General features: G+C 36.9%; 1 protein-coding gene across 6 annotated transcripts in view; it reads right to left on the bottom strand.

The window, feature by feature from the left end:
• Positions 1-13247, bottom strand: part of DIAPH2 (diaphanous related formin 2) — a 914723-nt gene that overhangs the window by 493342 nt on the left and 408134 nt on the right. For all 6 annotated transcript variants that reach the window (XM_063703105.1, XM_063703103.1, XM_063703104.1 and 3 more), the window contains one exon: positions 7997-8098. In XM_063703105.1, the coding sequence (XP_063559175.1) occupies positions 7997-8098 (102 nt within the window). The remainder of the gene's footprint in view (positions 1-7996; positions 8099-13247) is intronic.

The raw sequence follows: 13247 nt of genomic DNA, 5'->3' as shown, positions 1-13247 counted from the left end.
TTGCTACAAGGTATTTTTTCCAAATAGTTACTCTTTTGATCCATTGCCCATTGAATATACAGAATCCTTTTGTATCTGTGACTATAACAAAAAGAATGATCATGAAACCACATTAAAGGAGAATGGACTTAAGTTTAATAGAAGGCAGAACTGCCTACAGAAATGAGATTGAGTCAATACTGACCAGATTTCTGCCTGGAGTTGTGGAAATAAGGCAGGGGCATTTATGACACCTTATAAAGTAAAGACTTTTATCTTCTTCGAGACAACAACCTCCTCCAGGGCAGAACCTCTCCTACTTATACTCATTCTAATACTTTCTGTAGCAAATCCAGTACCAGGCCTGGAAAAAATAATCAATACAAGCGTACCAACTATATGGAGTCAATGCCAAATGTTCGTACATTAGATGTCATGAGAGAAAAGGGCCATACTTAATCTGTGAATTGAAGCCTTGAAAAAACTTGAGTGTTGAAAACTGATTCTACATCAGAAAAATAATGATGTAGGCTGGGCGCAGTGGCTCACGCCTGTAATCCCAGCACTTTGGGAGGCCGAGACAGAACAAGACTTCATCTCAGAAAAAAAAGAAAAAGAAAAAGAAAAAAGAAAAATAATGATGTACTGGTAGAGAATATTTCCCCAAAGATAAAAATATGTGGAAACTACCTATCAACAACCATTCACTTGTCTTTAGTCTAGAACAGAATACAATAACATTGAGTGTCCCAAAAGGCACTATAAACTCAGAAGAATCACACTAAAAAGTTAGGCAAGAATTTTAAAACACCTTTCTGAAAACATGTTTGAGGCCAAGAACAGCCATCAACATTTCTTTTTTTTTGAGATGGAGTCTTGCTCTGTCATCCAGGTTGGAGTGCAGTGGCACAATCTTGGCTCACTGCACCCTCCGCCTCTCGCGTTCAAATGATTCTCCTGCCTCAGCCTCCTGAGTAACTGGAATTACAGGCACCCGCCACCATGCCTGGCTAATTTTTGTATTTTTAGTAGAGACGGGGCTTCACCATGTTGGTAAGGCTGGTCTCGAACTCCTGATCTCTTGATCCACCCGCCTCAGCCTCTCAGAGTGTTGGGATTACAGGCGTGAGCCACCATGCCTGGACACAGCCATAAAAATTTCTATGGTGGTGTTAGGAATTAGTGATATGTGGAGGGGAAAAATGAAAGGGTTAACTTTTGATTTTTAAAAAATTTAATGAAAACCAATCAATAGCAAAATTAATTGACATCTACTGACCTAATTTGAATATTCAATTTTCAGGTGGTTTTATTTTACCTTGTTTTATTGCAAAAGCTGATGGAAATAAGAAATTCTGTCACAAAAAAATGATTATAAGAAGTTAGTAAGAGGGATAAGAATATAAATACATGTATTTGAGAATGAGTCATGGTGAGTTTTCTTTTGCCTGCTCTCAAAATTATTAAACCAGCTTTTTCCTCAGATAAAATGAATATATATCTAGAAGTAAGAGCTAGCACTTATATTTACAAAAGTAATGAAAATAGAAACAATCAGGGCATTACAAATCAAAACACTTAATACTCCAAATGCAGGCATATAAAATAAAGAAAAATGCAATTTTCACACTGAATATGCAAAAGTGAAAAATGATTTGATATTAATGGAACAGAGGACTTACAATTTTCTATCCAAACTAATTGCCTTTGATGATATGTGGAAGGAAAAAAAAAGCTTTTAAGAATTTTCTTTTCACCTGGTTAAGCTATCTTTATAGCTCATAAGCTCTTATGAGGCTTTAAAAAAATTAAAAAGCACAGTAAATTTATAGTTGTACTCCCAACTATATGCATAAATCCTCTCCTCCCAACTTCATATATTTGTGTAAAAAAAATTTAAATGTGCTGTCTGCAATATCATATCATCTGTGCTTCCTATTATGAAGATTTCTATGCCCAAGCCAATTTCAACATTTTTTGTTAGATTATAGCTTTAGGATGTTTTTAATTGAAAAATATGGATAATTTTGAAGTCAGAAAAACAAAGTACTGATTACTAAGAGAATTAATTATTGCCTTCTTTTCCTCAGAAGATGTGTTAGTTTAATAGATACACACAGTATGGGTCTCCATCCCCTGTGCAAGACAAGTGGGAACTTCCATAGCTCTGAGGTTTGAGAACAGCTGAGCTGCAAAGACACTCAGAAGAGTCTAAAAGCTCCTACTGAGGGTTCTAACTGCCAGAGCTTTCAAAAATCTGTGCTTTTTTTCCTAGTAAAGGTACAGCACATAATTACAATGATGTACCAAATTCAGTTCTGTGGGAGGTAGGTTGGAGGACAAGTCAGTGGGAAGCTATGCAGCCAATCTACCCCCTAAACAAGATTATTGATCATACAATATGTGGGAGCGAGCATGTCCCCCTTACCAGGATCTGTCTCTAGACAGAGGAAAAGTCTCTGGGTTTTTCTATTTCTTTTTTTTTTCTCTTTTTTCCAACTGGTTGCACATGATTATAAGCAAACCTAATGATGTGGCCGCTAAAAAAACCCAAAAGGTTAGAGAAAGCTTAGTGTCCCAGTCACTGCCTTAGATAAGTTTCTTTCTTTCACAATTTCCCCCAGTTTTGTCAATTTTATTGTGTTTTTTTGTTGTTGGTTTTGTTCCTGAGACAGGTTCTGGTTCTGTTGCCCAGGCTGGAGTGCAGTGGTGCAATCTCGGCTCACTGTAACCTCTGCCTCCCGAGCTCAAGCTGTTCTCCCACCTCAGCCTCCCAAGTAGCTGGACAAGCACAGCACCATGCTTGGCTAATTTTTGTATTTTTGTAGAGATGGGGTTTTGCCATGTTGGCCAGGCAGGTCTCGAATTCCTGGGCTCAAGCGATCTGCCTGCATTGGCCTCTCAAAGTGCTGGGATTCAGATGTGAGCCACCATGACCAGCCAATTTGTTAATTATTCATTATCATTATTTTAATGAATATTGCAAGAGTAATCTAATTTCTGGCATATTTACACCCCTAACTGATGAGATTTTGTTTTTATCATCTAAGAAGTTATATAATCAAGGAAACTCTATAGGGCACTACACAGGGTTAGAGTATTAAAATCAGGAAATAAGGCCAGGTATGGTGGCACACACCTATAATCCCAGTATTTTGGGAGGCTGAAGCAGGAGGATTGCTAGAGGCCAGGAGTTCAACACCAACCTGGACAAAACAGTGGGACTCCATGTGTACAGAAAAATTTTTTTAAAAATTAGCCGGGCATGGTGGAACTTGCTACTCAGGAGGTTGAGGTGGGAGGATCACTAGAGCCTAGGAGTTCGAGGCTGCAGTGAGGTATGATCTCGCCACTGCACTCCACCCTGGGGGACACAGAGAGAACTTTCTTTAAGAGCTTTAAGAGGCAGCTCTTAAAAAAAAAAAAATCAGGAAGTACTATTTATTATTTAAGAAGGAGAGGAAAGGTTTCAAAAAGGAGCTTAAATTCTTTTATGTTATCAAATGCCATATAGATACAGAATAAGATGGGACTGAAAGAGTCCACTTGATTTTCCATTCATGCAAATGCATTCAAGAAATATTTGTTAAGCACACGTGAATAAAATCAACATAGTTCATCCATTTATAGAACTTGCAATATAGTTGGGATTATAGACAGTCAAGAAGTAACCTCATAAATAAACATTTAATTAAAATCCAGGATGATTTCTAGAAAGGAAAAGAAAAAAGGTAATCTGGGATAGTTTAGTAGGGAGATCTATTTCTGACTGAAAGGCAAATGAAGGTACCACTGGGAAAGCAAAAATTAAGCTATGACTTGAAGTATAAACAAGAGAGGGAGGCAGCAAGCGGGAGTAAAGGAGCAGCATGTGCAATGGTCCTGAGCAGGAAAGAACATGGTAAGTTCAAAAATAAAATGTGGCTGAGGCATAATGAGCAAGAGGCCAAATAGCAGGTGATGAAAGTAGGAGAGGTGGGCAGGTGCCAGACCAGATAGTATCTTCTAGGTCATGGTAAGAAGTTAATGCTGTAGCTTTAGTGCTATAGAACAGCACTGGTATTTTAAGCAGATAAAAATTATGATGCAATACAGATACACTCTAGAAACATCCTACTAAGGGCTGTGCCGAGACGGATTTGGAGAAGGGCAAAAGTGGTAGCGGGAAAAACAAGATAAATGTATATTGTAATGGTTAATTGAAACGATGATTCTGGCTTGGGCTAAGGTGGTGGTGATGGAGACAGAGAAGTGAGCATATTTGATGTGTATTTTGGATGTGAACAGGATTTAAGGGCCTTTCTTATTTCAATTTCAATGCATTATTTAAGGCAGAATTCTGATCACCATTGGTTGAACAGTGAATGAGAGTTAAGGAAGTAGAGAGAAAAAGGAGACTGATCTTTGAAAAAAACTGATGCTAGGAAATGGAGAGAAGGCAGTAGCAGGCAGAAACCTCAGTCAGGAAGGATTTTTATTCATCCATCCACCCATCTATCCACTCCTTTCCAGGGAGCAAATGACTGAAGATTTTCTTTTTTTCTGAAGAGCAGGGCAGAGTGGAAACTGACAAATTGAGGAAGTAATAAAATAACTAACAGAAGGAAAGCAAGCAAGAGATACTACCACCTAAAGTAGGCAGCGCATAACAATGCCCAAAACTGAAGTGAGAAGATTAGCATGTGGTAGAGCATCACATACACACCCACATACCCACAACCCAGGAGCACAGTGGTTAAAGCACTGGCTACAAATTCAGACTGCTAACATTTGAATTCTGTGACTACTAGTTACTATGTAACCTTGGACAAGTAATCTAGTCTTCCTTGGGCCCAGCTTCCTCATCCTTCTTTTTTTTTTGAGGCGGAGTCTTGCTCTGTGGCCCAGGCTGGAGTGCAGTGGCCTGATGTCAGCTCACTGCAGCCTCCGCCTCCCAGGTTCAAGAGATTCTCCTGCCTCAGCCTCCTGTGTAGCTGGGACTACAGGCGTGCGCCACCATGCCCAGCTAATTTTTGTATTTTTAGTAGAGATGGAGTTTCACCATGTTGGCCAGGCTGGTCTTGAACTCCTGACCTCAGGTGATCCTCCCGCCTCGGCCTCCCAAAGTGCTGGGATTACAGGCATGAGCCAATGCGCCCGGCATCCTCATCCTTAATATGGAGCCATTAATAGTGCCAAACTCGTAGGGTTGTCATGAGGAATACATAAGTTGGTGGAAGTAAACATGCTTCTCATAGAATCTGACAAATTAAGTCCTCAATATTTATTTTGTTTCTATCCATACTAATAGCAACAACAATAATGTTAATGATAATGGAGCTCCTCTTTTTCTGAGGTTTGACAGAGAATGAGTAAGTAAAAGGTATATAGCTAGAGAAAACTTTGTAGGTAGAAGAGATACTGGAGGTTTTGAAGTCAAAGTGCTTTCTTTTTTCTCTGGCAAGTAACAGGTTAGGATGTTCGTGGTAAGTTAAAAGAATGGGGAGGAGACAGAAGACTAGAGGAGAGAAGGAAAGGTATGGTATGGCCACTATGGAAAAATGAAAGGACGCAGAATAGGGAGCGAGTGAAATAGCTGTTAAAACGGCAGTGAGAGTCTGATTGAGATAAAGGCTAAAATGTCAAAAAGATACCAATTGACTCACTTCACCAAAGGGAGCAGAAAGGAAGAAAGCAAGACAGTCAGAGATACAGTGAGAATGCGAAGGAGCTTCATTCTGTAAATTCAGGGAGACACTGGAGGTTTTCCATATAGAAATCATGTGATAAATACACTAATAATGTTAACAAGAGAAGTGAGCAGAGGCAATGAGCCTTTCCAGTTTGGAGCCTCTGTCATTACTGCAGATGATTCTATTAAACAATTTCCAAAATTGTCCTCACATTAGGCTGTTGATATATGTTTAAGGGTTAAAAAGTGTTTGGATGTATACACACAGAAGTGAATTGAATTTCAGCATACACCTAGAGAAATATGTTTTAGCAAAATTTCTATTGTTACAGATTTAAATCATACTACTTTCTAATTTCAGGCTCGGACTTAGGCTTAATAATTGTCCTGTAATTCAATTCCATAAACATTTATTTACTGTCTATTTTATACATGATATTGTTCTAAACACTGCAAAGTACACGTTTAACAAACTCAAGTATATCATTGTTTAAAAAATATTTCCTTGATGTGAATGCAGCTAAACTTTATTGGGCAAATCCTGATTGATACTATCTTAGGTAATTTACATAGTGTAAACTAGTTTATAATGTCCTTGACTTTCCGCCCCCCACCCCCAGACATGTAGCTAAGAATGGTGAAAGTAAATAAGGGGACTAGGTTACTTCACATATGCACAGCCTCAGAATTATTTATGGTTATGTGCATAAACAAGAAATCTCTTCCATTTTCTATTTTGCTTTTAGTTCAGAAGGTATATTGCTTTTTATGTCCCCAAACTTCATTTCCTCAGTGTGGTACCAAGGATATGCCTCTTGAAAGGACTTGCTTGGCAAACTAATACATCTTCCAAGATAAACTGAATTCAGAAAAAAAAAAAGTGGCTTCAGAGAAATTGTATAGTGTACCTACTGTAAAACTCATAACCATCATGACACAGCTGAATTCTCAGAGGGTATATACCCTTGCTTCAATTATAATATGAATCCAAGCAGCTTAGGCTTCAAGTGTGGACTTTGGTCTAAATAACTGTATTACTCAATGTTGTGCTAAATTGCTTTTAGTTAACAAATGATATCTATCGAATTTAGTTGATTAATTCACCTTGTTCAAAAATAAGAGAAATACCTTTCTCAGATACCATTATATGCTCTATCTGATCCCAAACATACATTCCTGATTTTCTTTGCAAGAATTTGACAGAATCCTTCTATATAAGTGCAGTCAATGCCATGTCTCAAAATTAATAAACTCTAAATATGGGTGAGCATTTATTGCACATGTTCAAAAGGAACAAGCTCAGTCCCATCTAGCACAGTTTGACTTTAAACAGGATTTTTAAACTGCAAGGTATCAAATTACATCAGTTCTAACATATTATACTATTTAAAAGCTTATAGAATATTTTGGATAAGGCTGAAAATGTTTGACTATTAGGTTCAATGGTAATTTTAAAATTTTAGTATGCAAATGGAAAATGTTCAGGGAGCCAGGGTAAAGTTGGTGACCATAATGGAACTATTTATTCATACAGCAAACAAACTTGCACTGACCAACTAAGTAAAAAATAGCTTTTTCTCCAAGAAATTAAATAAATCATAATGCCCTCTTTCCTGCCATTTTTTTGTTTTTGTTTTTGTTTTTTGTCAACTATTTGAATAGTCAGTTTGGGGAATACTTAAAATATAACTATAATCTTGAATTCAAAATTTATACTTATTCATCCTTTGTACCCCTTAATATGAAGGGTGGAATAAGAAAAAATAATTCATTCCAATAATAATTTAACTACATGATGATTTAAAGACATGATGTATATATAAGATTTTCTTCCCAGCTAAAACAGCACATTTTAAGCTTTAAATCAATTAATGACACTCTATAGGAAATCTGAAATCCTTTTGCTTTTTCTGACATGACATATACCCTAGAAAAAGAGTCTCTAGTACTTTGCTAATTATCTAGTAATTATCCTTTTATTTTAACCTACTTTTTGGGGGCCAAATTCTAACATTAAGATCTAAATGGAAAGAAAAATAGCCCATATAATAATAATGTATACTGTTTGCATATATTAATAGAATTAAAAATTGGCACTGTTATTCAAAAGATCCCCTGAGATATTTTGAAGTATTTTATGAATACGAATATTTTATTATTTTTCAATGCCATGACAAATAATAATAGGTAAAAAAGTATTTTTTTCTGACAGCCAATATTATATTAAATTATGTAGCAATACAGTAATGAAAAAGTAATTGACAACTGAAATGTTTTTCTTTTCACTGTTTCTAGCAAGTGTTAACCTCCCAGCTGAGTTTGTGGTCCCTCATGTTGGATACATACCACAACTCCAAATTGTTCAGGCTCACAGAGGTCATCATATTCATTCTTAAGCTCTGCTAATTCGTTGAGTATCTTCTGCTCAGGAAGATGTTTCACAAGGTTCTAAAAAGAAATAAAAGTATAAAAGTTTAGTGTTTTAGTATTAGAATTTTTAAACATGCATTAACAATTATGAAAGTGATTAACTAGGACAGTACATTTCTGACTGTGGTTCTGTTATGGTACCAGAGTATCCGCCCTTCCCCGCCCCTCCAAAATTTGACCTAAAAATGAACTACAATAAATTGTGAATAAAACGTATAAACTTGTTTGGTTTTTGTACAATATAGTATATACATATTGAATAAAAGATCATAAGAATAAATCGTATTCCAAAACCGAGTAAAATTCTGGGACTTAAACATATAGAATAATTTTCTTTTTTTTTTGGAGACGAGTCTCGCTCTGTCGCCCAGGCTGGAGTGCAGCGGCGCGATCTCGGCTCACTGCAAGCTCCGCCTCCCGGGTTCATGCCATTCTCCTGCCTCAGCCTCCCGAGTAGCTGGGATAACAGGCGCCCGCCACCATGCTGGGCTAATTTTTTGTATTTTTAGTAGAGACGGGGTTTCACCGTGTTTAGAATAATTTTTAAGCTTTATTTCCAGTCACAATAATTAGTCTACTATTCATAATTTTTCAAAACCTGGAATAATCTTCAATCTTATAAATTACACCTGGCTTGTACAACATCTCCCATTATCTACAATGTCTATATTTAAGTACACAATACATTCCTATTTTTAATGGAGAATCAAGCAAAAGTGATGAAGTCTGATGCATGCTCAAATTTGATGATTCTTATGAATTGAATGCTTGTGTCCCTCCAAAATCCTTATGCTGAGATCTAATCCTCAACGTGATTATCCTTAAAGGCAGCGCCTTTGAGGGGCAATTAGGTCATAAGAGTGGAGCCCTCACGAATATGATTAGTTCCCTCTTAAGAAGAGGCCAGTGGCCGGGTACAGTGGTTCATGCCTGTAATCCCAGCACTTCGGGAGGCCGAGGCAGGCGGATCACCTGAGGTCAGGAGTTCGAGACCAGCCTGACCAACATGGAGAAACCCCATCTCTACTAAAAATACAAAAATTAGCTGGGCGTGGTGGCACATGCCTGTAATCCCAGCTACTAGTCATAAAGGAATGAAGTTTTGACATGTCATAACATAGATAACAATAAGTGTAAATATTTCACTTAGTAAAACAAAATAGATACAAAAGAACAAATATTGTATGATTCAACTGATATGAAGTATCAACAATAGGCAAATTTTTAGAGACAAAAAGTAGAATTGAGGTTACCGGAAGCTGGGGGTAGAAGGGTATAGGGAGTTATTGCTTAATAGGTTTAGAGTTTCTGTTTGGGATGATGACAAAGTTCTGGAAATAGTGGTAATGGTTGTACAACAACATAAATGTAATGAATGCTTCTTTATTATACACGTAAAAAGGGTAAAATGGTTAGTTTTATGTTACCTATTTTTCCACAATGAAAAGATAACCAGGGTAGGGTACACAGAACATAAGTCTCATGGAAAACAACTGTACTATACCCCCACTATAAGTACCCTTTTGTTCTCCCCATTTGTCTCTTCCCTCCTCCCACTCAATTTTGCTTTTCCATTAAACTCTGGGCCTGCAATGGCACCTATCATCTAATTAATGAGACCCAAGTTTTAAAATATCGCACCCTTTGACTAAAATATAAATATGGATATAACCACATATATGAATACTGAAATGAAATCAAGAGAATCCATTATTTTGCTCCATTAGTATTATTTTCTCTTATAGAATAAGAAGGTAAGTAAATACCGAGGTATTATTTCCATTTTTTCAAATATTTTTGATGCATGGAAATTACTCAATTGTTTTTAAAAATTGTTTCTATTGATTTTTTTTGTGAAGTATGTATGTTATTAAGAAAAACAAAGACTCAGTTTGGTAACTTGAATAATTTTCACCACAGTGAAACTAAATTAGAAAGATTAAGATAATTAAAATTATTTAAAATCAATTCTGCATATTTAAAAATCTGCACCTCAATTTTAAGCTGTAACTGGGAAAATAAGTATTGTGGAATGAATCAAGCCTAAAATATAATTTTAGCTTGGAATGTGAAACTTTTGTTATTTTATTTTTCTCCTAGCTATAGGTAACCTGTTATTTTCAGAATGAAGGCGCCACAGTGGGAGGTGACATATCTTTTCTCTATTCAGCTGTATGAAATATTTAACACATTTAGTGGCCTTGGATGTATTCTGACTCTGAATATCATCTTATGAGTTATAAGCTTATGTAACTGCCACTGTTTAGTAGGTTGTACTTGCAAATTAGAATAAAACTCACTCTCAAATGTGCGGCAGATGCAGACTACTACAATAGTACATATTGCTCTTATGAGTCACCTACCTGTAGGATCTCATGTTGCAAGTGGTCCTCGTAGTCAATGCCTAAACATATCTGATTTTTTATATATGTACATACTAAACTTTGTAGACAAAGATGTAGTATAAGGTTGGATAGGAGTATTTTTTCATTCCCATAAATTCCTAAATAAAAGAGGAAGGAAGATAATACAGAGGAGAGAGAGATGTAATGGTACTCATTTACCTCCACTTCACCTACTCATCAAAAGCATACCAACAGAGAATATGGAAAAAAGGCAGGGGTTCAAGGCACAGCTTGACACTGATATACAGAGTCCTCAGAATCAGCCTGAAGTCTGTTTGTGTAGTGGACTAAGGGGGCTCCCAGGAAAGAAATTTTCTAAAGGGAGAGAAGTCAAGCAGCAAGCAGACAAGATTAGTCCAGTGAGAAAACCTGCAATTTGGAAAGAGTTAGGGCGATTCTGAGTGCACTGTAGTTGTTTTTTGCATGTGATTCCAGGCCCAGACTATTCATCCCCAACGTGGTCAGATGTCTGAGTACTGTGGAGAGGAGAACTGTGTGAAGAGCACTGCTTTGGTACTCCTCTAATCAAGTACATTTAAAAAGGAAAGCAAGGAAAAAATACATGTTCCCATACTTTGCCAAAGAACACCCCACACCCTTGGCACTTAGAAGGCTTCAATACACCACCAGCTGTGCCCCGTGGGAAACTCCTCCCCTCTTCCCACACACAGTTGTCCCCAGGGGAGAGGATCAAAACAAGAACCCACAGTTGCCACATGGAAGCTGGCAAAATTAATTCAGAGAATGTGTAAGCTATTTCCTGAGACCTCTAGAAACATCTAATGTTGATACTTTTGATAAGAATCAGTGTCCTGCAACAGCAGCTATGAGCAAGAGCAAGAAAAATACAGGTGAAGTGACACAGATCAGGCTAGGCAATAAAATTGTTAGATTCATATTGCCCCAAAACTCTGTACTTAAAAAAAAATAAAATAGCTTTTGAATTTAATGCTTCCTTGATACTACAATTGCTTCTGTTCTCTAAATAAACTGCAAAGGTGAGTTAATAGTCGAAGACTACCCTCTATGCTCGCTATAAGTGAAAAACTGTTCATAGTAGTAAAGGCCAGAAGTGATAAATTTTTAAGTACAACAGATTCTTACAAACTGTGAGTTGATAGGCAAATATCCTGGAAAGTTTCAAGGCACAAGCCCTTCAATTTCTCCGCCGTCCCCCCACCCCACCTGCTGCTGCTTACTACTGTGCATATTTTTTTTTCAAATATTTCAGGATTTGTGTTTAAAAGATCAATTCTGGATAAGTATGAAGGTTTTATCCTAGAAAATGTCAATGAACTGAAGTTCACAAAGAAAACAGCAAAAGAGAAAGCAGCAACTATGTCACTGATTGAGCAGAGTTTTCTTCATCTTTTACGCATCACAAATTTACATTCTGATGATTGTCAGTGTTAAGTGAAGGAATTTCTACGAATAGACCACACACTTTTAACTACTTTTTACATTTCTGCAATTCTTCTGTATTCTTCTGTAATACTTCCAAAACTTTATTTCCTTTAAATGTTAATTGAACACTTAAAGGTTAGTTAAGTAAAGGTATTGAACCATAATGCCCTTTCCTTCTTGCCAAAACATAACCTTTCTTTTTTGTCTTCTATCTCATTAAGTCACTTTACTAGTAGAAGAACTGCGTTAGGTTCATTTTGATTAAGACTATCATTTTCCACATAAACGGATTGGGGCTAATATTTCTTTATAAAAATGTATTTATATATATATATATATTATATATATATGTAATGTCTTACTTTAACTTATGTTGACAATTGTGTATTTTTAAAAATCCAAATAAGAAACATTCTCCTTGGCCGGGCGCGGTGGCTCACGCCTGTAATCCCAGCACCTTGGGAGGCCAAGGCAGGTGGATCACGAGGTCAGGAGATCGAGACCATCCTGGCTAACACGGTGAAACCCCGTCTCTACTAAAAATACAAAAAATTAGCCAGGCACGGTGGCGGGCACCTGTAGTCCCAGCTAATCGGGAGGCTGAGGCAGGAGAATGGTGTGAACCCAGGAGGCAGAGCTTGCAGTGAGCCAAGATAGCGCCACTGCACTCCAGCCTGGGTGAAAGAGCGAGACTCCATCTCAAAAAAAAAAAAGAAAAAAAAAAAAAAGAAAGAGAAACATTTCCCTAAAAGTCCCTTGGCTAAATCTCTATCATCATAACACATCTTTTCCCCATTTTGCTTGGTCAGAAAACACAATTCCTTACCCATGTTTTTCAGAGCTTTCTTATGGTATATGGCTTAAATCACTGTGTATGTGTTTACTGTTCTTAAATCATGTGTTCCTTTACTTTTCTTCAAATGAAATGACAGTTTCATGCCAGTACTTGGTTCTATACTTATTTTCTGTTTTATTCATCCATTCTGCCAATATATACTGGATGTCTACTACGTGACTACCACCACATTAACCTCTGGAGATTCTGCCCTCATAAAGATGACAGGGCCAAAAGGGCTGTGTATGTTCTTGTTTACACAATGGAACACAATCAACATATGACTGAGTAATTTGCCTTCCATTTGATCCAAAATACATTTTCTGTCAGGTGGTGATGGTACAATCTTCTCCTTTTGATATAAAATTCCTAACATTTCCAAAACTCTTGCATTTGACTCCAAGAATCGACACACATACTGAAGTATGTTAAAATGCTGATTACCACTAAAGTATTTGGGGGTGGAGCATTTCAATCCCTCAACATGCAGTCACTATTTTCAAAAACACAGTAGTTAATAAAA

The sequence above is a fragment of the Gorilla gorilla genome, chromosome X, assembly GCF_029281585.2.
Source record: "Gorilla gorilla gorilla isolate KB3781 chromosome X, NHGRI_mGorGor1-v2.1_pri, whole genome shotgun sequence".
NCBI lineage: Eukaryota > Metazoa > Chordata > Mammalia > Primates > Hominidae > Gorilla > Gorilla gorilla.
This window is presented reverse-complemented; position numbering and strand designations above follow the sequence as displayed.